At 36.7% G+C, this 27079-nt stretch overlaps 1 protein-coding gene across 16 annotated transcripts; it reads right to left on the bottom strand.

Annotated features, from left to right (window-relative positions):
* Nucleotides 1-142: 142 nt before the first annotated feature.
* On the bottom strand, nt 143-27053 carry PDPK1 (3-phosphoinositide dependent protein kinase 1). 16 transcript variants are annotated; one of them, XM_053957289.1, is made up of 15 exons: nt 26859-26949; nt 25968-26119; nt 15866-16132; nt 12164-12206; nt 11839-11976; nt 10470-10614; nt 8074-8171; nt 7236-7311; nt 5684-5752; nt 5097-5193; nt 3641-3814; nt 3008-3225; nt 2076-2133; nt 857-1009; nt 143-269 (listed from the first exon to the last, which is right to left on the bottom strand). In XM_053957289.1, exons 2-15 carry the CDS (start codon nt 25968-25970, stop codon nt 162-164), a joined length of 1647 nt encoding a protein of 548 aa, XP_053813264.1. In that variant the 5' UTR covers nt 25971-26119; nt 26859-26949; the 3' UTR covers nt 143-161. The 16 variants fall into 16 exon arrangements, with proteins under 16 accessions (XP_053813264.1, XP_053813274.1, XP_053813266.1 ...); XM_053957299.1 differs by lacking the exon at nt 25968-26119 and having other exon boundaries at nt 15866-15955; nt 16073-16132; nt 26859-26948; XM_053957291.1 differs by having other exon boundaries at nt 25968-26116; nt 26859-26920.
* Between the last annotated feature and the right edge of the window lie 26 nt (nt 27054-27079).

The following is a 27079-nucleotide window of genomic DNA, read 5'->3' as shown; positions in this document are numbered from 1 at the left end:
ACAAAAGCAAAAAAAACATCAAAAAAAAAAACCCCAAGAACATTTCAGACGTATGCTTCCCCTTGAGATGGTAATAGGTGGGTTGAAAAGATTCCTCTGATCGGCTGCACACGGAGTTCTAGCAGCAAGTAGGGAAACTGGGAAATTTTGGATGAGCTTTACTATTTTGCAGCATTCTGGTGGTATCTGTGCCGCCAAACTTCATGTATCTTTTTGCACCATTTATGAGCATTCCCACTTGGGTCCATCAGGTAATATGTCCTGTTTGGCTATAAGTGAACAACATTTTAATGATTATTCCAAACATTGTTTAACCAAAAAGCAGTAGTAATTCTGCACCTACCAATAAAATAACTATTCAGAATTAGCTCATTGACTTTCCTAAAGTTAAATTCAATTACAGCTATATGACATTATATATTACTGATTACCCATACATCTGGCACCTGAATATTTTTAAGCAGTCAACTGACAATATTATACACCTCTCATGATTCACTACATACAAGGAGGGCTAAATGTTAAGTCCTTAAGAACATCCTTCAAAGCCCAAAATCCACTTATGGTTTATTTAAACACTAATAATAAAAATACAGTTGCATTTTTGTGATAAATGTGTATGTCAGAGCGACATTTTGTGTGATTTTTGTTTTATTATTATTCAATTTTGTTTGCGGGTGTGGATTTTATGTTTTTGTTGGTTGACTTTGTTCTGGTTTTTGTTTAGTTTTGCTTTAAATTAGGACTATGAAATTTTGTATCTAAGCAATTATACTTTCTCCAGAAAAAATCTTTTTGATAACTTACAGAAATTGCCCAAGCCAATTTACAAAGAAAATTCAGAAAATAAACTTACCGTGTGAACAAAAAATGTCTTAAAATTCTTGGCTTCTGGACGCAACTCTAAAGACCATGGAATTTCTCCTTTTAGAACTTTGTTGACAGGATCCACATAATACAGGTGAGGCCCTTCTGTAAGCAGCAATTGGCGCCGACGTGCAAACAATCCCTAACAAGAAAAGTAGAAGCAGCAATGCAAAAAAAACAAAACAAAAAAAAAACCAAAACAAACAAACAAACAAAAAACCCAAAAACAAACCCACAAAAGAAAAAAACAAAAAACAACCACGACAAAAAAAAAAAAAAAAAAAAAAAAAAAGAAAAAAACAACACAAACAAACCAACCAAACCAAACCAAAAAACACAAACAAACCATGAGGGAATTAAAAATTTAAATTTACACATCTCTGAACTGAACAACAGAGGCAGGATAAAACCAGCTCATTGCTAGGATGGTATATTTGAGTTTTGGTGGGAGAGGGGGTGTCTTTAATTTTACTTTACCTATTTGACCTCTCTCCTTTTTTAGGGTGTTGCAGTGCATTATTCTACTACGTGGCGAAACAGAAGTACTATTTTAGGAAAGTAACTTCAAGTTCTAGCAAAATCTGAAACACCTAGCAGCACAGAGTGAAGCAGAATCTATTTCTTAAAGAAGTCAATAGTCATGATTTTGTAGAAAAGACTACAAAGAAGCAGGTAGTAACTTAGATGAAAGAGAACCTTCCTTCTGCTAAAGCTGATGCAGACTATCCTTGCTTATCTGTAAACTGCTGAAATTAACACTTAAAGCTGTTCAAACACCACCTCTGCCTCTTTCAGGATAAAGGCACAAAGCTCCAGGAAAAAAAGCACAGTTGAGAACAACGTTGGTAACTTTTTTTGGTGTTTTTGGTTCAAGCCACATTAAGACATGCATCAAGAAAGAGTGTTTATTAGATTATATCAGACTGGGAGGAGGAGAACAAGCAAATACTCATTTGCTACAATCTCAAAATGAAAGCATCAAAAGCAGATCAATTTAGGCTTTTCCAAGAAATCAAGAGCACATCACTAAATCAAAAAAAAAAATCCAATCTACTCACAAGAAAACACTTAATTTTTAAAAATAACTTGTTTATAGGTGACAAATTGTTTAAGCAAGGAAGCTTTAAAATAGACTGCTTATCTATGCTGCAGTTGTACAAAAATTTGACAGCTCGATCTTGTTACAGGAAATTAAGAAAAGCCCTTACCTTTCTTTTGTCCACTGGACCCATTTTTAGGATTAAGTTATTTTCTACAAACTGATGCCTTAGAAAAAGAAAAATAACTATTACTCCAGAAATAATTCTTTCACAGAAACAGCTATAATGATCAAGCAGTTTTTCATGTCACTCCCTAGCATGTCCTTTTCCACGAGAGTCCTGAACAACTTTAGTATGTGAGTTTTGGACTCTTCCTTAGCCCAGACCAGTGAGTTTTTTTCTAAAATTTGACAGAGGGTAAAAAAACCAACCAAACAAAACCAAAACCAAACAGAAGAACCCAAACCAAAACAAAAAACCAAAACAAAAAATTAACAAAACAGGAACAAAAAATAAACAATATAAAAATAAACCCCAAACAAACCAACCAGCAACAAAAAAAACCCACACACACAAAAAAAAACCCCACAACCAAAAAACCCAACCCCCCCCCCCAAAAAAAAACCCCTTAGCACCCCCCTTCCACCCCCAAGAAACACAAACAATGACAAAAATTCACACATGAGAGACTTCTCTAAAGAGTGAAAAGAAATGCTGTCACATAGTCTGGAGGTATTTTGGTTAGATATCCACAGAATATTATCATGCAAAAAACTCCAACAACTTATGGCATCTTTAAAAAAGGAGGAACCTTTTCTAGTTCTAGGACTGTAGAGCGAAGACTCCGCAGCACTGGATAGCATCATTCTGCCTATCTTATAAACATATTCCACATCATCTTCTAGACCTTGTAAATTTTAGAAATATAATATTAGGGTTTTGCTGCTATTGCTTTAGAAATAGAAGCCAAGAAAAATCTAGTTGCTAATTGTTTACTTGAAAATACTAAGATTGACAAATATTAATTCGAATCAAAAGCACTTATTTTCCAGGATTCTTTATTGCTGTGCAAGTTATTTAGCTACATTCAAAGATCCTACCAAGGATTTCCACCAGCTTGTTTTGCCAGAAGTAACCTCTTTTCGTCTTCAGAAAACTGTAAATCCAGCTCAAAGGAATTGTTGTCAAGATCATGAATATACTGTTCAATATTTCCTCCTGATGTCTGTGGTGTACTTGTCTCTGCAGCAGACAGTGAATGGGAAGAGGCAGAACTAGAAACTTGCATGCAACCGAACTGACTCAGGAGACTGTCATACTAAAGGAGGAAACAAAATGAAGTAATTAAATATCTTTTATTAAAAGGCTTATTTTGCACTAAACTGTGGCTTTTAATTTAAACGTGCTTTAGTTTATTTTGCTTTTGGGACAAACCCCAGCCTATTCCCTATAGATCAGCAGGCATTTGTGCAAAAAAGTATGATTGATCAAAAGCAAGCCAGTCTTGTTTTTTCAAAATAATCACTTTATCAGAAAACAACTGCTGATTTAAGTAAAAATTTAACCAGCAATATTTATTACATTCTTAATAATTAAAATCTTCATTAAAATATAACTAATCCATAGTTTCAGTAAAAATATTTATATTAGTATTTATATTAATATTCAATATTTATACTATAATGGAAGTCTCAGGCAGCGTCAGAGCTGAATACAGCAGTAGACAAACATACATTTCCATAACAGTCTTCATCATCCTCTGACATAGCAGGTAAATACGCTGTAAGTTTAGGGGGTGTCTGAAGATGTAGGTTCTCCCACACAATGGATTCGAAGAAGGGGTGAGCCTTAAGAGGCCCATATCCTCCCATTTCTTCACAACCTAATCGGTTGGTAGCATCTAGAACCTAAGCAAATTAAAATTAAGTTAAGCTGCATAAAATAATGACAAAGGGCAAGCATTATTCACATTTGCAAAGCACCATGTGAAAACATAAAACCAGTTTGTCCCCCTGCCCTAAGCATACGTATCTATAATATAAGGAGGTTGTTTATAATACAAGATGTTATTTGTCAGTATGTCTTGTCAGCAACATTTTGTATTTGATCAGCTCACAGATCTAAGGACAGGAGCACTTATTTAAGTCGACACAATTTTTTGGCTTTGCTTCTTCATAAAGACTGAAACAAACATACCAAGAAGGCCTGATGAAGCACACCTCATTTAAATTTAGTCCACCATCACATTCTAGTGATGCAAGAAGCTGTGGAAACTACAGTGTGTTAAACATCAGCCTCTCAAGCACCTTAAAATGACACAACTCTCAGGATACAACCAGGTTCACCATTCAGGAGATGCTGGCTTGGCCATAGAACTGGTCTTGGACCCAGGAAAGCTTTAAGTTGTATTTATCATCATCCACAAAGGTTAGTGTTTCCTCCCCATCCCCTGCTAATATGATAGATTATTGAACTTTAAAAATCTTATAACACCTAAAATGTTCTCTGCATGTTCACTTGAGTGTCGTGACTATAATCTCACTGATGGAACAGAATTACTTTTTTTTCCTACTTGTCAAACCTTCACAGGCACAGTAATTGTTAGGCTGATACTACTGAGACATGCTAAGTACATGCTAAAATGCAAGGCAACTGGATTTATATTGTAATGAATATATCTGCCTGTGATGTACAGGACGCTGTTTTCAACTAAATGATCCCTTATACAACTCAAAACCAATTAATCTGAGAACTATGTAAGCCTAAGTATTTGCATCTTAATTTCTCTTTGTAATGCACAGTATCTAAAATTGTTTGCTTCCATTTCACAGAAAGACATTCCTTGTCCTTCTAACAATTCTTGTTAGAATTCAGATTTAAAAAAATAAATAAAGTGATGTTTAATAACAGAGGTTGATTTACAAGACAGTACCCTACACAGTCAATAATGCTCACGGATGTTCATATTATAAGATTTACAAGAGTGCATAGAAACTTACAGAAAAGAGAACTACATAAGCTGAATGTTTTCCAATGTCATCAAAGCATTTAATGACAAATCAATTTCAGTGATACCTTTTGGTTCAAGAAGTTAGGCATTTAGGTACTTGGTCAGTTATTTAAAAAAAAAAAAAAAAAACAAACCAAGATAAGCATACTACATTCAATAAGAAAAGCACAAATATTTACCAATAGCTTTTCCACAAGGTCTTTTGCCTTGGGAAAAAATTTTTCTGGGAAGTCATATTCCAACTTTATTATCTTCTGGAATATAAGATATTCATTTCTGCAGAAGAGAAAAATATTAACTCTTGTTACTAGCTCTCCATGGTTCTTTCACCTTAACCTGAATAAACCAGACAAATATTAAACAAAAAATCTGCATGGTAAGTTACATTCCCATAAATCTTCCTAGGATGAAGGGGTACTATGATCCTGTAAGGACCAGATACTTAAGCAATAAGAACAAAAGCTCAAATGACTCAACAAAGTGTTGAGGATATGCCTTATAAACCTCTTCTCATACAGTTATATAGTTACCATCATGGCACAAATTACATGTGAAATTCTAGGATAGCTTAAGGAATCTCTCTCTCAGGAACTCTAGTTATAGCTGTCTAAGCAACTTAATGACATCAAAAAGGTCAAATAAAAGCAATGACATTAATACCAGCTCTGCATAATGGTAATACTTCAGAACTGGTAGTAAGGTAAAAATCCAATCAGAGGCAATATATTTATGATCCACATGTAGATAATTAGCTCAAATCTCTTACCCAGCTCTAAATGGAGGCAATCCAGCTACAAGTTGATATATTATGCATCCCAGAGCCCAGAGGTCAGAGCTTCAAAACAAAGAGGAAAAAACATAGAATCTTTTTTGTAAAATAAATCTTTAAAATGAAATCTAAAAAGAAAAATTCTTAACCTTCTGCTACTTAAAACATAGCATGAAGCCAGTGGACAAACCTGCTTTGTATTATCTTCTACAATATTTTTACTTCAGCCCTTGACAGAAGAGTAGGCTAGCATCACAACTCAAAAGAAAAAACTGTAGAGTAACAGTCCCACAAAAACTGACTCCAAGCACAAGTGGCAGACAGGTGAATTCTCAGTCAAAATAATAGGGTAAGTAATGACTTTGAAATGAATACTGATTATCCACATGGTGATTCAAAGATGCATCCAGCTTAATTCAGTATGTGCCACTTCAGCGTTAAAATACTTCCCACTAAATATTTGATTAAAAAAAAGAGACTATATTACAATATGGTTTTTTTGCCTTTTTCACTTTAAAGCTTTTCTTAAGACACAAACAGACAGGCGACAATGGTGAGGGAAAGCTATGTTCTAGTGCGGTGGGTAAAGGAAAGCTTTAGTGTGTTGGCCTGAAAGAACACTTTTAACTTATTTTACCTCGAGGTAAGCTACCCACAGATTTGATTAAAGCTTCAAAATCCTCATGGGAAAACTAAAATACTAACAAAGACTTAAAACTACTCAAATTAAGAGTTTTCTGAACAGGTGAAGCATTATGCAACTTCTAAAAGGAGATGATATTCTAATTAAGTCTTTCCATTAGCCAAAACAGTCAAAAGCTCTTCACTAAAAGAAGATGTGAAAAGTCTGATAGTATCTCTTATCACTTCAAGAAATGCTAGCACAAATTACTACACCTATTCACATAAATGATCCTTTTAACCTGTGATTTGTCAGTGACTAGCTTACTCTTCCATGACTGCGGTAGAATAGATATACACATTCAGTAGGATACCATCAACAAGCAATTTTAATGAGTCCAGAAATTTCTTAAGGGCATCACTCATACCAGGCAGAGAGATGAGCTTTAAAATGTTGCAAATCTTAAATACAGTTTAGGAAAGATAACTGCAAGTTGATCTAAATACAAGTCAAAGAAAGCTGCAGCCCTCTCCTTAACTGAACAGCATGTGATATTCTGTTTTTCCTACAGCAGGAAATACCATGTTTGAGCAATCTTATATAAAATAGAATTAAAATCATTATATTACTTGGATAATAGATTTTTCTGATTTATTTATGAGTGAGAAATCCAACTTCACCTTACACACCTCCTTCTCCAACAACACCTAATCCTGTTAGTAAAACTCAAAAAAGTAGATGAGCTGAGGAAACCAGCTCTTAGACAAGAAGCAATATTTAATAAGAAAAGAATTTTTAAACTCTCTTAAAATACTCGAGCATCTTCTTTCTTTAAAATACTGAGGTTGCTTGCTTGATTTATCCACTCCTCCCCATTTGACAGTTTCCTGACAGAGTCAGTAAAGTTCTGGAATATAGAGCCCTCACCTTTTACAGGCAGATTTCTCTGTCAGCAGTTCTGGAGAAACATACTGTGCTGTCCCTACAAATGAGTTTGCCCGTGCTGTTAAGGAAATAGAAAGAAATAAGCAAACACATGCATAAGCCAATATTCCCCTTCCTCCCCTGTCACCAGCCAGTTAAAAAAAAAAAAACCAAAACAAAACCCAAAAAGCATTCCACTGCAAGTTACATAATGCTGCAAAGAACCTATGAGAATTTAACTTCTCTACCTATCCACAAAACCTGCTTGGAAGAAACAAATCAATCTCAGTGACACCTATTTGGTTCAAGAAGATAGGCATTTAGGTACTTAGTTATAAAATCTACCAACACAAGTTTGCTACAGTTAAGAAAAAAGTGTCAATTGAATTCAGTTCAGCCTAGTGCTTTTTTCAGGCATTGTTTGCAGCATCTATTTACAAGCTATTAGTAACAACTGCAGACACATTAATTCTACAACCTTCACATTTGCACAATTCTTTCAGCCTCTGGAGTTAAACATGTAGGCAAGAGTTAAAATTTACTGTATCAGGTGAGCCATGGTACTTATTTGTTTGTATTCTTGTCTTGTAAATGAAAACTAAGTAATCTCAAGTAGTTCAACTTCCCAGTCTATTTGGTAATCTAGCTGGTATTCCACTACACCAAATACTACCTCCTCTGATATAATCTAAGTAGTGACAGTCAAAACTTTCAAGATCTTTCAGTGATTTAGGTGAGGTAATGACATTGGAAGGTTACAATCTGATAAATACAACACATACACATTTTCAAAGGATCACTTGCTATAATTATTGGTGTCACATAATGAATAATGGCAAACCTTGTCTGCTATCTGCAGATAATACTTTTGCTGTTCCAAAGTCTGTTATTTGAATGTGCATATCTTCATTTAATAAGATGTTCTCTGGCTTAAGGTCCCTGGAAAAGACAGATTTTTATACTCAAACAGCATACAAATTAAAGTTGAAAAACTGTCTAGTGACTTAGGTACATAATGCTATAATAAATGATGCATACATTCTATAAACATTGTTACAACAACTTCTCTAACATGTAGCTGTCAACCTGCAGACTAACAGATTTTGTTAAATCGTTAACTTTTTTAAAACATCATGTAAATAACCATCTCAAAACTATGCTACTGTGTATGTCACATGTTCAAAAATTTAAAAAAACAAAACAAACAAAAACCCCAAACAAATCCCAACAAAAACCCCACCTCACACACACACACAAAACCCCAGGCCCCTCCACTCCAAAGCCTTAATTTAAATAACATCTGACAGATTGATATGGCATTAAGATTTTCTACGTCTGTTTCCTCAATGCAAAACCCCAGTTAGTCAAACACTGGCAAAGCCAGCCCCAACTAAGTAGATCACCTCCATGCATAATTTGCATTTCAAATGCATGCCTATCATTTGCACAGACATAGCCTCCAATTCTGAATAAAATCAGACTTCACAGTATCACAAACACACTAGATAGCAGTACACAGTTAGATGTCAAGTGGTGCATTAGAAAAAACTTAAGAGCATTCAGTTACACTGATACGATATGCCTTTGCATCAAGTTTCCTTAGCTGATCCAAAAAACAACCTACATACTTCCCTCCTAAGCAGGATCTTTGAATGCTCATAAAGAAATCTAGGAGGATGGGAGGTGTTTTGTTTGACCAGTAAGAAAAAAACAGAAAAAACTGAAAGCTGTTTCTGTCAATCACTGTGCAGCACTATTTTCTTCAGATTAAAGCCCCCTACTGTGGAAAAGTATGAGTTGTACAGTTTAAAGTCTGGAATCTACCACAGAGAGCAACAAGCCATAAAAATCCTATTGATTTTCTTGTACCTGTCCTACGAGAGAAGTAGAAAGTACGTGAATGGAATGGACCCTTTTAACAGTTCTGTGTAGGGCTTTTTTAAGATACATATGTATGTAGATATATTGTACTCTATACACACTTCATATATACATAATATATTCTATACCTTCATTAATACTGGATTATTGATCTATAGCTAGATATCTAAATACATCAAGAGAGATCTGTAATAAATTTTCTGGGGTAACCTGACATGTTAAAGTGGTTCTATCTCATGTCCTATTTCTTCAGGCAGCAAAAAATCCCAAGAGTTTTCAGGCATTGCTAGAGCTGTGTCCTCATAAACTTCATACTAAGTTCTCCAATTGCACAATTTTACTGTTTTCTTTTGAGCTTCTTGTAGGGTCCTTCATATAAAAACAAGTATAAAGCAACTCTTCTCCAATATGAGGTTTCCGATATAGGCTTAGTAACACTGAAAATCATGCCACATTAATTTAATAAGCATCCTCTCTGCCTAAACACAGGAACTGTAAAATCAAAGTGAAATTGGGAGTTCTTGAACTTCCCCCCTGCCCCTGTAGAAAATATTACACTTTCAGTATGCTCCACATCCATCCCCCTTAGATTCAAATTATTTCACAAAAACTTGTATTTAAAAGGAAAAACTGTTTTTGTAATAACTGAAAGAAATAATGGTATCAGAATTATAATCAGTCTGCCAACTAGTATCTAGTGTCCCATGACAACTGCTTGGTAACCTAAACACAATAGATTTCTTACCCAATAAGAAGTTCTGCAGCTCAGATGTCTAGCACTTAAAACTTTATTTAATAAACATGAATGACAAAACATGACTATCCAAACAGTATCTTACATCAAGAACAACTTCAAAAGTACTACTCAAAACTTCGTTAATTTCACCACTTACCTAATTACTGTGCAGCTCTGTGGAAATTGTTCATTCAGTGAAAACTGATATAGATTAATTTTATTTGATTATATAGTACACATTAAGCCACACAAAAAGAATTCTAGTTACTTTTGCTATATAACAGCACAGGAAAAAAAGTAGTTAAACAAAAAGTCAGTTTCTGGTTTTCAGGTCAACTGATGAAGCTTGAAAGTCAAGCTTTTGGTAATGTTGATTCAAGGCCAGAAGGCTTCTTTACTTTTTCCTGCTCCAGCAGTTGGTATAACAGTGATTGGCTCTCCTCCTCAACTTTGCCATGTTTAACTACTGATGTTAACTGTGCTAGGGCTGATCAAATGCAATTTGTGCTCTTTAGCTTTTCACAAAATCCAACTTTGCTTTTAGCTTCACAAAGAACATTTTTAGGAAAACACCCACCGCTTACATGATCAACTGCATGTCTGTCTCAACTTTGTATTACCTGTGAATGATTCCTTTGCCATGCAAATACTCCAGGGCTGATACAATTTCAGCAGTATAAAACCTTGTACAGGTCTCATCAAATGAGCCAATTTTGCGTATATACTTTAGCAGCTCTCCGTTTTTGGCATAGCTAAGTCCAAAATCTGAATGTAACTTAGTTAAGGTTTATCTCTAAGCCACTCAAAAACAAAAATTCCCACAATCTTATTCCAAAGAGAAGAATACTACTAAAAATACATTAACAACAGGGAAGAAGTTGGTTAACTTGAAACTTGACAAGTAGCAAGCCCAAGCAATTTCTAAAATATATCAACAACCTAGGACATGGGTCCAAATTACTTAGCATAGCAAAAACTACATAAAGGGTTAGTGTCATAGTTTTCCCAGAGAGTGACCTGGATAATTAATTTAAATGGCATACAAAATTGCCCTCAGAGTTATTTACAGTAATAACTGATAGAAGTTAAAAATTGTCCCATCACCTAGAAAGTACCAGAGCAAGTGTTTACACTACAGAAGAGGCCCCGTGAGCTCATACTGTATGATATATAGGGCTTGCCAGCACTATTAGCAGCTTTTGTGAAAACCAGAAAACTACTTACTCACCCCAGAAATACACTGATCTATACCTTTATGCTTGGCACAGCCAATTCCAAGCAGGAGGTTTAAGAGGAAGTTCATATAATTAACATTTTCTTCACAAAAAAAAAAAAAAAAAGCCAACTGCCAAGCAATGAGCTTCCAGGACGAAACTGCACTTCACAATTACTGCTAGAGAAAGCTGGAAAAACAGCAGCTCAAACAGATGATTCACATTATTCTATAAGCACTTTCATCTTTACATAAAATATTTTAATAATAGCTCTAATTGTAGAAATGAAACTAGTAGGAAATATAGCTGGCTACCCCCATTTTAAATGCAGGAATTACTGTGTTTTACTACAGATAGATAGATGGATATACACACAAATATATATATACATCAGGAATAAAACATTTCTGAGGAATAAAACATTTCTCATATAACCCACCTCCCCCCTCCAACCCAATTTAGAATTTTAAAATTATTTTTAAACTTGGATTGTTACAAGTCACCCTTCAACCTTTACCACATGGACAATTTGTTTAATTGCTCCCCCCTGTCCCACAAGACACTTACTCTTCTCTTTGAGAGGACCTACTAATTCTATCTGCTTAGTTTCTGTTAAAAGCATGACTACAAAAATTGCATCACATACATTAAGATATTTTGAATACCTCAAGTTACTTCCATCATTTCCGTTAGACCATGTTTCAAGGAATCAAAACTGGGCATTGTTATTACATTTAAGATAGTGTTACAGCAAGTTTTAATATGCAAAGGATACATAGCTTTTCATCATCCTGAAAGGTGAAGTACAGTTTCACAAAAAAAGGGTGATCCAGACGGGACATTACATCTCTCTCTCGTGTCACATATGGTACCTTGTTTTCTTTTATGATATGACGTTTTTCTAGAATTTTAACTTAATGAAAAAAGAGAGTAAAAATGCAAGAGGTTCAAGTAAATTAAGCCCATCTTGTTTTGGAGTTTTTTGGTTACATTTAATTAACATGAAACCACTAATTCTGTTCCTTCAACAGGTGTTTTGTAACTAGACTACATTGATACTACATTTTCAAAAAGTTCATGTTAAAGGAGTCAATACTTACTGGCATATTCTCTAGAACTTGCCAATTCTCGAGCCAAGACAACCTGTTGCCAGAGGAAAGAAAGCATATTGTAACTGGCCACTAAAGACATGCACTAACATTGACCTTCCAGTAGGTATTTGGAACACAGCAAAATATTTAAGCATGTGTTCATATTATGCTGGCTTCAGCAAGACTTCTGCAGAAACTCAGTTCAGCCAACCAATGCTTGTTTTGCCAAAAGACTTATACATGCAAGAGTGTAAATACCAATTTTTTTTTTTTTTCCAGAATTCTGAAGATTGTAACTTAAGTCAAAGTAAACTGCCAAATTTTCTTAAAGGGGGAAATAAAAAGCAGCAAGTACACTGAGGAATACTTGTAAAAATAATTGTCATAGTACTTTCCTTAATACAGATGGCAAAGATTGAAAGGCAAATTTTATCCGAACGAGCCAAAGTAAGAAGTGAGACAGAATTTTCAACTATTTACAGTTTGTTAAGAAAAATATTTAAATAAAAGGAACAGAAGACCTCCAATTAGTAGAAGCAAGGGATGAAATTTCAGGCAAGCAGGTTTACATTTTTAAAGAGAAATGCTTTTGGAGGAACACAGGCTCAGTTTTAAGACAGAACTCTATAAAAGGCAATTTTAGAGTCAATCTGAAAAGTCTTCTTGCATGAATTCAACCAATAACCTTGTAAGTTACAAGGTTATTGTACAGTTCTTTGTTTTTCTCATTTTAAGTTTATATGCATTTCAACACCTTGCTAAAATCTCAACTTCGTACTATTTTTTTTAATCACTGCACCAGGCTTGCTTCTAATCCCGTGCAAAATCAGTTATAACAGAGTAGTCCAAAATGTTACTACACACACCTGATGCTAAATGTTAGGTATTTAGGAAATCTAAATAAGGCATTTCTTCAGATGGAAGAAGTGCATGCAGTTGCACTCTTTAATACTAGAAAATTGACCTCAGTTCAGTAGTAATAGGCAGCCTTAACTTTCTTTAAAATTTCATCTCCTAAAAACACATTGACATTTACAGTATTTGATCAATGAAAATTTCTATTAGAAACGTTACAAACAACCAGTCTGTTAACATCTGCCTCTCTGCAAAATGAATTTTTGAGATCCTTCTGTGTACACATGTGACACTAGATAAGATGTGCAGCTGAATGAGAATGTTATTAACTTTTCTAATTTTTGTAACTAGGTTTCATCAACCATATCTATCATGAAAGCTTCTGAATGCAGGTCAGTTTAAAAGACAGTTATTAAATAAAACCCCATATACACAGAGACCATACTCAGATGGCAGAAAGGATTGGCTGACACAGATGAAAATACATCTTGGCAAATTAAGCTAAAGACTGACTCTCTTCCAGTCCTCCACTGTATCTAATTTTTTACCATTGTATTTCACAGGTATTACCCACACACACTGATATTGAACAGCTGTGTTCTAGGTACACTGAGCGCTTACCTGATAGCAGGAGTAATTTATACCCTTCAAGCTCCTTCCTCACCAATCAAATCTGAGCATACGTCTTAATTTCCTCTTAACTAATAATCCAGAAAGCCACAGTAGATATGCACAAAAACCAACCAACCAACAAACCCCTCAGAGGTACATATTAATACAATGTCTCTGTTATCAGGGGCCTGAATCTTATCCACCCTATGGGAAGAAGTAATATCAATAAGGAATGTAAATTCTACAGAAAGAAATTAGACATTAACTGGATAGCTTAAAAAAAAAAAAGCCATAAAACTAACAGAAAAACAAAAGCATTCACAGAACTTGTAAATGTGTAAATTGTAAATTCAGAAATGTAGTTAAACATCCGAAATCAAAGGAAGGGAAGAGGAAGGGGAGATAGGTAAAGCAGAGAACCTTCAGAGGCTACAAAGCTACAAATAACTGCCAACATACCTGACATACATCATGACCAAGCCCCACTCTAAACTTAAACAAATACTTCAGGCTGCTAGAGATTAAATCTGCATTTAAGAACTGGTTTTGGTCAGACAGTGATACTTCCTTAGAGATCCTGTTTTTAATGCCTCATTTATAGGTGGAGACAAAACCAAGGTGGAATATATATGTACCCACCATATTGAAGGGGGTGAGCTACACAACATGCTCCCTCAATCATGAGAATTACAATTTTTGCACCAATAACAGATATTATTCTGAAAGAAGCCTGAAGCTGTCTACAAAGCAAGTAGATTCTCATTAGTTTAAAAGAGCAGAACAACAAGTAGAAGGCCCTGTATTTGTGTGTTTGTTTATATCAGGCATGGGTCCAAGAAATTGCAGCTGCAGAAGAAGATCCCACACAATTGGAGAGTGCTCTGAAGAAAAACTCTGAAGCCACATCATGTGTATCTCTGTTGAATTTAAAATGCAGCCCTGGCATTAGGTAAGAGCTTGTGGTAGCTTCACGGAAGTCCAAGAAAATGGAATATATTCATCATGACCTTGAAGAAAATATTTTTTTCATCTGGAGCTGTCATTGGATATATGGTAATATGAGGGCACCTATTTTTTTGAGATAAATACTTTTTAGTTAGAATATTGGTGAGGATCTTGGGGGGTACAGTCAGATCTCTGAGTCTACAACCGTATTTAATATGAACAAATTATATGCTTTTTAACAAGACGTTTTGATGACGACAAAGATACATGCCACACAGAACAAATACTCTGAAGTTAATTCATCAGAAGGTTGTGCTCCCATCCAGGAAGACAGGTAGCAGGGTGCTGGACAAAGTTTATTCAGAGTCTGGGCTAAGCCCTATGAATTTCTCTACCTACATGGAACACGGCATTAACTTTCAGAGACCAAAAGCAGAAATGAAAAGTGTACTACTGAAGCAAAGTGTCCTGGTATACCCAAACCACTACAATTCTCTTGGATGCTTTAGGGAAACCTGCAAATTATGCAAACTACGTCTCTGAGCACAAATTACTCTTGACGAGTACTAGAGGCCTGCATCCTAAACACTGCAGTAGGCTGTACTGGAAGAACCAGAAAACCCCAACCTTTAGAGACCTACAACCAAAAATTGTATACAACAAGCATATGAAAAAGATACAGAAGTATTATTGTCTTACAACTGGGAACGTACCAAACCATCAAATGAAAGTATTAAATGCTTCATGGATTCATTAAGGTAACACTTAAGTAATTCATTTTTGTGCAATGCTGTGGATGTGAGAAACAAACCATTTAAGGCTACTGAACACAAACATACTGACTGTGACTCACTAAATCCTCAAGGACCAGGGGCTGAGTAAGAATACTGGAGAAGTATCGGTGCTCTTTCTTTTGAAAGCATCTGGCAGTACCTCCTGCCATAGACAGGACATCACATAGTTTTTACCACAAGCTCCTAGACCAGTTCCAATCCTTTAAATCAAACTTTTTACATAACCTACTATGGCTATCACACTTACATTAGAAAGCAATGTTGATTAAACATCCAAGCATCAAGTCATTAGGATACAACAGGACTTTTGATCAATTTAAGAGGAGCTTAAAAAAAAAATCACTACCCATATTTAGGGTGACAATTTTAATAGTTAAGCTTAAACCTACTATATCCTATTCATTTACTCTTCAAGCTATTCTCTCCACATTTCAATCCCATCAATCTAACAAAAAATTTTCAAGTTTATCTAAGATATGTCACTTCTTATGAAAAGTAAAGTTACCGTTGAAAAAGATCCTTCACCAAGAATTTTCCCAAATTTGAAGTCATCAGGTCGTTTCTTTCGAGGCTGCGGAGGCTGCTGTCCTGTATGCTGCTGCAAGGAGTTTGAATTAGATCTTGATTCAGGTGCTGTGCCCTCCATGTTAGATCCCTGTCTGCTGCCACAAGCGGAAATGACAGGAGTGCTGGAATCTGCTTGGTTCCTCACCATTGAAGGGGATGAACAGGAGCATAAGACCACGCTTGACTGGATTGGAACAGCATCATACTGAAAAGAGAAAATTAAACTATTATTCCCATACCTGACATAACTACCATGCACAACTGTACTTTATTTCCATACCAGGATCATAAAAATTCTTCTTTGAAAGGGTTATCATAAAAAAAAAAAATCTCTTTAGTATTTATGTTGGAAATGGCAACAATTTGCTAAATAACTCTTTTTAGGTCATGCTGTCATATAGCCATAGGTCAAACGTCTGAACATTTTAATTCAAGAATGCTTTTTTTAAACTCAAAAAAATGCTCCTAACACAAAGTTATCAAATTTCATGGCATCTTCTCCTATGAATAACATGACCTTAAATTTCTAGTCATACAATAAACATTTTATGTACCAGTACCATTAGTTCAGAGATCCAAGTTACAATGAACTCTAAATGAACACATGAAAACTTTAATGGAGACGAAGGACACATTCTTAATTTTTTACTCAGAATTTCACTTTCTCTGGTAGTATTCCTCTTTAGTACACATTGGGGAAGGACATACCATAAAAAGGCAGATCAGGTGGAGGGTTTAATAATCAGCAACACCTAAAACTTTTTTGAAGAATGCTCTGGTTCATGACCTTTTAAAACAAGGGAGATTGCACTACTTAAATTGTACATATGGCCACATAAAGACAACCCAAGTGCAAAACAAAAAGAACAGACATAGCCCAGAAAACAGCAAATACAAGAAGACACACTCCTAAAACTAACTAATGTAATATACAAAGCAAATTGTCATTTGGTACCCTTTTATCAATTTTCCATAAGTAAGCTCAAGGAACCTTGTGAGGTTGCTTTCTGCCCCTTTTGGTAATACACCACAATTAGTCTGTCAGGGACTGCTTCTGATGTTTTACTTGAAACTGGCCAGAAAACATAAACAAATAGGAGAGCTCTGCTAAACTACTGCTGACAAAAAAAAAAAAAAAAAAAAAAAAAAAAAAAAAAAAAAAAAAAAAGTATGTAAACAGAGGAAATATTTAAAATATTTAAGAAAGTTAACACCATTTTTTAAATCTCAGTAGTCTAACATACATCCAGCAGAACGAAACTATGACTTAATGAAAATCACCTAATCTCAAAACACATGTATTGTACAACCATGTCAGAGAGTCTGTAACATACATCATGTTACCAAATTAAAAATTACTTCTCACAAAAAGAATATTTTTACCTCATGAATTTCAATTTTAAACAGTTTTCTGCATTTTTGTCAGAAATCACCTTGGAACGGTATTGGACTGGCACTCACTCATGCACATGGTCTTAAGGAACCTAGCTCCCAAATAAGCGATTCCTCACTTGGCTGTGCTCTGTGCAGTAGAGAAAAGCTGCCTTTATTTACTGCTAAAACTGATACTATTATTATGCATATACACATTAAAGTGTATGTGCTGTAGGTCACAGTTCTTTTTATGCCTTATATACATATATTTTAGCTGACACCTTCTGCAGAGTAACTACTGTCCCCAGAATTTTCATATCCCAGATGAATCACCTCTCCTTCAGACAGCTACTCACACAGCAGTGTGTCTAAAGATACACACTAGCTAGAATTAAAAACAGATTGTACCCTTTCCCATCAAGACTGCAGCAAGACTGACACAAGCATGAGTGCTCAGCAACTGAAGCGATGACAGTATAAAAACCATCCCATTAAATGAAATACAGTAAATAAAACACACATACACACAGATTAAATATCGGAATCTAAATTATGAACTGTCTCCAGTCATAAATGAGGTTTTACAGGAAAATAAAGCAGTAGCATTGCAGGGGTGGGGGGTCTGATTAGATTCCACAGCTAGCAAGATCACCTTGAAAAAGCAAACAAGAAAAACATCCACCACAAAAGCATCAGAGCACTGTGAGAAAGGGGGGGGAAAGGTGCTGGATGCAGTGTGTTTCCGTTACACAGTAGCTGAAACTAAGTCACAATGAATATCAAGTACAGAAAAATCCTGAGGGAAAAGACAGGAGTAATGGACTTGGTAAGAAAAGAAGGTTATTTTCGGCCAGAGTATAACATCAATTAGTCCCCTGACTTTCTCAAAGGAAAGTCAAGATTAGGAACAAGGAGGACAGAGGAACATGCAATAAATTTAAAAGGATCAGTTACCTAAGAAATGACAGAACTACGCAACTAGGTCTGCACCTCAACATCTACTGAAAAAGGTAATTCCTACAAATTCCTTTCAGACTCCATATATTCTTCTTTAGTACTTTTTCCTGTATTATTTACCTTCTCAGTTTTATTTTGAAAGGCTCAAAAAAAAAAAGTATGCAGAAACCATATATGCCTCTTCATGTAGGTTTTCACATATGCCTAAGACAGAATACAGGCCAGCTTATCTGATGTAACCCTACACCATACTCTTTTGTAAAAATCAGACTTAAGATCTTTCTTCTGTCAGATGCAGACATTTCTTTTAGTGCGATATGAAGTCAGTAACTGAAATTTAAAATGTTCTAAACTGCATCTGCAATTCTCAGAAGCTTGAGGATGCTCTCCTTCTAGCAATTATCAACATTTCTCAGCTGGCAGCCAGTGAAAGCACAGATCCTCACATGGTAACAACAGACTGACCTATTGCATGTCATGTATCACCATGGACCATACTGATAAACACTGATCTAGTAATTCTATCTCTTTAAGAACTAGTCTCCAACACTACTTTCCCAAACCCTTAAGAGTTCTCCTTTTCATTTGCTTTCATATAGAATTAGTTTCATTCTAAATGCAACATAATTGAGTTTGAAAACCTTTCAAGGAAAAAAATAACAAATCTGCTGAATATGTGTGGCATTATAGATTAACAGTCATTTCAAAATCTCCATGAAGTAGTTTTCATTAAATAACCAGAAACAGGATTCCTTCTATTTATACATGAAGTAAGTACTAATACTGTTCTCTTCCCCACTTGTCTGCAAGCAGTAGAAATAAACTTTAAGTAAACTGGAATCAATGCAAAAAGCCCACTAGATAGGATCACATTTTTCCTTTCCTCCCCGCCGCCCAAAAGGACTCATACCTTTTCCCTTTGCAATTCAGCATTTTGACAACAGCACTATCACTGCAATTGTTAATGTATTTGTATGCATCAAACACATATCACATTTCTCTAAAGCAACTACAACCACAACTGCATCTCCACTAGCTGTTTCCCCACCACAAAATCTGCAAGAGTATTTTCCTGAGACCATTCTATCAACACTGACAGCAGCAAAAAAACCCAAAAAATTTAGAGACTGAGCTTCTAAAACTTCCAATATCCTTCACTTCTGTACTAAGTGACAGGATATTGAACAATGAAGATGACTGAGAACATCTTTGCTACTGCTGAAATTCTACTAACAAGATCTATTACAAAGAAAATCAGTATGAACAGGATCCTGACCTCTTAGCTGTCTGATAACACAGAGTCTGACTGCTGACTATTACGGAATCTCAAGCTGCATTAAGACATGATCACAAAACCTCTTCCATCTAACTATGTATAAAGCTAATTTTTTTGGAAGCAGACCTTGGTAACAGAAAGTATTTTTTACATAAAGCAACATGACCTTTAAACTTCAACTGGTACATTTGTTTTGATTATAAATAATGCTAATGAGACTATAAGCTAGAAGATTGGCACAACCCAAGATTCTGCTAAAGGCTGTTTAAGTTAGACAGGTCTGGCCTGAGCTGTTTTGTAAACTGTTTTGACCTTGTCATGTAAGCTGAAAGTTCTGTAAGTGAAATTTATTTTGTATTGCTTAAAATTTAAACATTGACAACCTAGAGTGTTAAAGTGAAAAAGCTAAAAGCTAAGCAATTATATGTAATACATTCTTTTCATGGCACACTGGTGTTTTCAGAGGGTTGACAAAAATGCACCAACTGCATGTGACACACATCTCATATCTGAAAAAGAGCATCAGAAGGGATAAAGGGATGATTAACAGATATTACACACAGCTTTTCCACTGGCCTCCTCCTCCCTCATATCCCACAATTAAAATGTTAACCTTCTCTATGTTCCCCAATACCTAGTCGTGACAGTGTCCAGTTCAAAGGTTACAATGTAACATACCCTGAGAGCTCCAGCATATTCCAAAAGAAAAAAGCAACTGATCAGGTCAGATACTTATATGGGCCTGAATATATGTCCTCAAACTATGCCTCACAGTACCTAAAATGAGTCAGCAGGCAAAAGCAGTGTAGTTGAGGTACAAGAAACTGAAGATACAAACCCACTGACTCAGAGTAACAAAATCCAACCAAATGCCTCACATTTCAGTGCAGAGAGCACAGTACAGTTTGCACCAATAAATACCAATCCCATACAGGAGCTGTTTGCAGGAAGTGTAATGATTATTGTGTGATCCCTATCAATATTTAACACCAGTTTTCCTTTCATAAATCCTGCTGCTGCACCAGAGTGAAGTACCCTCAGTGAAGAAAACCCAGAGCAATAATAGATAGTGTGCTTTCATAAACTGCAGTAAACATCAGTTCTCAGACCTTATATGCTCATGTCTAGTTTATGCTCTGGATGTCTCTCTAAAAATGGATTGTCAGACTTTCTGCTAAGTGACTAACAGCATCCTCTTTCTATTAACCAATTGTACATGTATCTGTATAGAGAGAAACAATATACTGACTAATGAAAGTCCATTGTGTGCCAGTTTCTCTTTATATGCACTTTGAATATGCTTAGAAGTTTGTCAGATAATCTCAAGAATTTAACAGTACAGCTATCTGCCAACATTATTATTGCCTTTAAGTAATTAAAATACTAGCCTAAAGAGAAAAAAATGTTAATTAGAAAAGGTCACTAGATGCTATCAGTCTGTCTTTTTACTGTAACACAAAATCAAGCATGTAATGAACAGGACAAAACTCACAGTAAGTCAAGTCTCAGAAGTACTTGAATGCATTACACAGCTCGTTAACTGTTCACCCACTTAACAGGTTAACTTTGACACCAAAATACATACAGCCATATTAAAACATCACAGTAATTGGGAGGTATTTAAAGACATGTACTCTGCTCACACTTTCAGCTTGACAGAAGTTCAACATGACTTCTAAGAGCAAACACTTCTCTCAAAAAAAAAAAAAAAAACAAACAAACAAACAAAAAAACCAAAAAAAACCAAAAACAAACCAAGACACACTTTTCTGTAGAGTTCTTTGAAGACAATAGTAAGTAATTTTCTTCAAACTGCAGCAAACAAACCCCACTCTATGTATTAGTTATTTGTAGATATTTAAAAAGCATTAACATCAAACATTAATCTTGTGATCTCATGTAGCAGTGGTTTGCATTTATGTTGCATAGAGCTGCATCAGCACTCTTTCAAACCTCATCATCAAATGACATGCAAAAGATTACTGTAGAGAATTTAAAATTCAGCACATAAGCCAACAAACTGCCCCTTTAACACCACATCTCTTGAAGAAATTGACTTTCACAGTCAGCAAAACAGTCTGAAGCAAACAATTTGTCAAAATCTATACTTTGATCAAGGTTCATAAATGGTTACCAACTATTACATTTAAATGAACATATTCAAATATCATAGTTCAATTATAAAAACTATTTTAACAGAAATTCATTTTGCAAGAGAATCGGAAGTCATATATCTATCTATGGTGAAGTTTTTTGATCTCAGAAGTTGCCATGTGAAAAAACTATTGTTTAAAGACCATTTTTATGAATTAACCATGCAAATTTCAAAAGCAGTTAGCTGCATAAAAGGAGTGAGTTTTTGTTGTTCTTGTCCAGACAGACTGCTATGCTAACTGATTAAAGAAGTCTAGGCTCTAACCCACCAAAACAACCTTCATGCCCAGTGTTCATTTGAAATCTCTCTAATGCTGAAAGGTAAGCATTCATTGAAGTACTGCATAAAACTGTTTCCACCAAAAAATCTCTTAACAAAATATATTGATAGAAATAACCATAATTTAAAAGACAATAAAACAGCTTTAAAAATCATGTCCTGGTAATACATTTCAAGATTAAAGACTGTACAAATGAAAGAAGGAGAAACCTTGAAAGCTTCAAGCTTTCCCCTATTTTACCTAAAATGGCTGGTACCTCTGCAGTAGCGGCAAACAGAAGTACTGTTCATCTACTGTCATTTCTTGCTTTGTGCAGTAAATCCATAACACAGTTCATCCATAAATGAGTAATGAGGATATCAGCTTCATATTATATTAGCAAAAATATAGCCAGGAGGCTCAATGCTTTGGAAGCACAGAGAACACCTCTACATTTTGATTTTTTGGACCTTTAGGGAATAAAGGTATTTTATCCACAAGACTGTTTTCACTTCTAGAGAAATTAATTTTTCACGTACCAAGTAATGCTGATCCAAAATTTTAGTTTATGCAAATGCCCTTCTCTAAATTTGACTACCTTATATACAGTGGTATTTCTTGCCACTGACTTCCAAGATTCTAATTCCAAAATCAGACAGGGATTAAAACTAATGAAAGGATGTATAAGAAGCTGCATATCAGCCAGTTACCCTCTAACCTCCTCTACTGCTAAGCAAAGCATTAAGTTCCAATCATCTTCAGAGACAGACTATTTAAGGCCTCCTTCCACTGCCTAGTATTTCAAAACAAATCAGAAACAGGAAACCACTAAAATCTCCAAGAACCTAAAGTCAGCCTATGGCCCAAACAGCCATAATGTAAACAAACCACTGAGAATTAATTTCACATAAACAGATCTAGGCTGGCTCATAAGAAAACAAAAGCCATCTGTGATCGCAATAGTCTAGATCCCAAGACACACCACCAGCTACCTCACAAGGCACACTGATAATCAGGTGCTGCACAGCATAGATGGGGGCTCAGGCCCCCACACAAAAGTGCTTCCTATGCCAGGTTCCATGCTAGCAGCTACAGGAGGCAAAGAGAACAGCTTGGGGTGAAGAACAGAGAAGCAGACACACCAAGGTGGCAGTATATAGATGGAGTGTATCTAAAAAGGATTCATGGCAGAGTCAAGAACTGTAAATTCCTGCACGATTACTAAAGAACCAAACACTGAATTTAGTATTTTTGCAGAAGAATGTGCCAAGCAAGTTAATCCTTTCAATTTTTCACCATAAAGAATTATAAAATATTTGCAAGTGAAGTATTTACAGCTTATCTTTTAAAGCAGAAATCAATTCTCAAGTTCAATATTTACTCACACAGCAAACCACTTATTTCCTACAGCAATTTTGAGTAGAATTCATATGGCGTGAGAAATAAGGTTCTAGACCAAATAGCTAGCTTTGTGCATTTTGTTTCCAGTCCTTTCAGGTGCTTTAGACTGCAGTAAATTTCCACAAGCTTACCTGCAAGTAAGATGTCAGAAAGGGAAGTGGGAAAGGAGGAAAATCTGCTTCTTCCCCTTTTTTCCTTCTTTATTATATATACATAATCTAACCTGGCCACTTGAAGAGAAAGTTTTTTCCATTTGAAATACTAGAAACAATAATTCCTTGGCATCATACATATTCTTTGGAAAGCTCCAATATGAGGAACTTGGAAAAGGATTTTATCTTTCAAACATAGTGTTTTTCTAAATTAAGATCACTTGCATATTTTATGAATGCCATAAATGTGCTAGTTCTACATCAATCCATACAGCTTTTCTTGACAAATGTATATATATATATAAATACAAGTTTACTGTTAAAAAACAGGTATTACTAAAATATTTCACATACTCACAGACCAAATTTATTTTTATTACTTTGCCACTTGACTACATTTTTCAGTCTAACAAAGTGATTGTGCCCCTGGTTTCATGCCTTCTGTACAAAAATTCCTGCAAGTACCTCAGTAGTCAGCATCCCTTTCCAAGATTTCTGGCAATGCCACCTTCTAACTGATCTGCTTTAGGAAAGTGCAATGAGCCTGAGCCTGCAGGGTATCTTACAACATCCAGCTACAGTAGTCTATCTGTAGAGTTCCAAGAGCTAAATTAAACTTTAGTTCTGGCACTGTAATAGATCAATAACCTAAAGAAAAATTTGTTAAAAAAAAAAAAAAAATAAAGCCTACCCACACGGTAGAATCATTGTTCAGTAGAACATCCCTATTATACTCAGATTATTCTGTGGATCATGTCCTTTCCACTAGCTCTAAGAACTTTTAATGTTAGAAATATGAATGCATATAAAACTACTCCTCTTAAAACTTCTGATTTTTCCACCTTTGAGCACCTTTTCAACATCCATGTCTTCTACTATTTTCTATTCCTGCAGCCTGCTTTGGTAAGGGATTTGATGCCTAGAACATTTACTGAAAACTTATCCCAGTTAAAAGCCCATACATGAATGATAAAGAATAGTCATGGCTTTATGATGAAAACCAAGGAGAAGAGAACATTAAATAGACAGGTTTGAAGGGTTTTCCCTACATATGTATCTGGAAGTTTTACACCTACAAATAACTACAAACAGAACTCTTAACATAGTGTAATCTAATTCTTAACATAGATGCAAAACATACTCTGTGTAAGCTCTGTGAGCCCAGTTCTTTGAAAAGTGTAGTTCATATTAGTTCCACTGGGGTAATAAAAAGAATCTAGCAATTTTGTTCAGCCAGATCCATGATACACTATAGGCTTTATCAGGTCAGAAACACTGGTATAATCTAATAATTGCTAGTGCAGCTGAACAGTCTAGTGAAGATGTTGCTACAAATGGAGATGTTAATTACCATACTTCCAGACTCCTCATTTTGAGAGGACAGGCACTTCTTGGTTTGAGACCCAATATACTCACAATAAGATTAACAGCAAATAACTAACACCACACTGGAATCTGCAACTAAAGCTGCACTAAAATACTTTCCTTCTTAGAAGTACAACTCCCTCCTTATGTCACGTCTTCAGAAAATAATGGAACATTTTAGGAATTATCCATGCATACAAAAATACAGAAAACTGTATTGGCAGAGAATTGCTAGAACATTCCTTTCAAAGCTGTGCTCCCTAATCCCTCTTATGCATTTACAATTCAGTAATCACAGAATTCATTATGTCATTAATGCCATCACATAAACATTAACAGTAACCTGTTCAGTCTCAGAAATACTGGATTTCCCATATTTGAAAACATCTGAATTACAAAAAGGTTAGCTGAATTGGGCTACCTGTATCTAGTACTGCCTGTCAGTACACTCACCTGACCAGGAAAATATTAAATAGAATGGAAGAGAAGGAATTAAAAAGAATTATCCTGACAAAATATCCTAATTTTTACCTAAATAATCATCAGTTGCGTTCTTAATTTTTCCCCTCTCTGCATGTTTTTCTTATGGGCAAGGACCTAAAGTGTATATAGAAAAGGAACAGAAATGCAAGTATTTTTGAGAAAAAGAACTCAAAAAAGATAATAAAAAATTGGTTTATCTCATAATCCTTGATGTAGCATTTATGTGCTCTGTAGAGCTAGTCACACAGTACTTCTCATCGTCAGTGAATAAATATGATTTTGGGTAACACCCTGATGAAAAAAATCACTGAGTATGAAGTGAGCACACTGAAACAGCATGTAAAGAATCAACACTACTGTGCTATTCTCCACAGAAAACCCACCTTAACCAATTCCAATTGATGAAAAGGTTTTAAGTGCTGCAGAATGAAGCTTGGCGACTTGCAACTGACAGAACACAAGACCCAAAAGCACAGCAGCATGCACACGAGGATAAGGGACATATCACTGCCAGGTAGTTTTGCCAACACAAGTGAAAGCTCGCAATTATTTTTCTTTTCATGAGGGAATGTCTACACTAAATTAACTGTATAACTTAAAACACAAAAGAAGATTTACCATCACTACGTCTGTATACCAGCTACAACTCCATCTTCTAGATATGTCACTGCACACAAACCGAGTTTACGCTGTCAGACTAATGTAAACAACTGCGTTTGAACCGGCGTCCTACTGTGACCCTTGCGATGTTCCTCACGCGTTTGTTCCTACTAGAAAAGAAATCGATTACAGAGCGACAGGTAGCTCTCACAAGGCAACAACGCCTGTCCTCCCGTCGGGAGACGGCCCGGCATAGCCACGCCAACGCCCCGTACCGGAACCGAAAACGGAGGTCCGCGAGAGGCCGCGGTGCGGCCCCTTCACCATCAGCCTCACCTCCTCCCGCGAACGGGCCACGCTCGGGGAAGAACGGAGCCCCCCCGCGAGACCCGCGGCGACCCAGGACCGGGGGGCGGAAGAAGGACCGCGAGCAGCAGAGAGAAGAGTGGCCCCACGAGCGGTAGCGCCCGCTCACCCGCCCTGTTCCAGCGGGCGCAGGAGGCGGGGCCGTTCGCGAAAGCCCACCGCGACCCCGCCGCCGCCAGAGCGCTGGGCACGGGCGGCCACCTCTCACGGGCCGGCCCTTACGCCCGGGCCTACTTATTCCCCCAGCATCCCGAGGGCCGCGGCCCCGGGCAGACTCACCAGGGGGCTGCCGGTGTTGGCCATGGCCCGCCTGGCCCGCGGGCCGCTCCCCGCGCCCGGACTCACCAGGGGGCTGCCGGTGCTGGCCATGGCCCGCCCGGACCGGGGCCGCTCCCCACCCGTTCCGCGCCAGGCGCTCGGCCCAACCTGAGCCAATGGGGCGCCCGCGTCCCCCACCCCTGACGTCACCACAACAATCCCCCCGCCGTAGGCGGGTCTTCCGCGCACTGCGCTCGCTCATTGGTGGCGAAAACTGTTACTCACACCCGGGCCAGGCCAGAGCGTCCCCCGGCAGCCTCAGCGCCCGAGCCGACCAGAGGATGCGCAGTTGTGGGTGACGCCCCCAGGAAGTTGCGTAGCCGAGGGCGGAAGAGGGCGGGGCCGCCAGCAGCACCTCCCCCGGCTCTCGCGGCCGGGTCCGGGCCAGGGCGGCGGCGCGCCGCGGTAGCCGAGGACGGTGGCGTCAGCGCGGCGGGCGGGGGTGC

Source organism: Vidua chalybeata, chromosome 16 (assembly GCF_026979565.1).
Source record: "Vidua chalybeata isolate OUT-0048 chromosome 16, bVidCha1 merged haplotype, whole genome shotgun sequence".
Lineage (NCBI taxonomy): Eukaryota > Metazoa > Chordata > Aves > Passeriformes > Viduidae > Vidua > Vidua chalybeata.
This window is presented reverse-complemented; position numbering and strand designations above follow the sequence as displayed.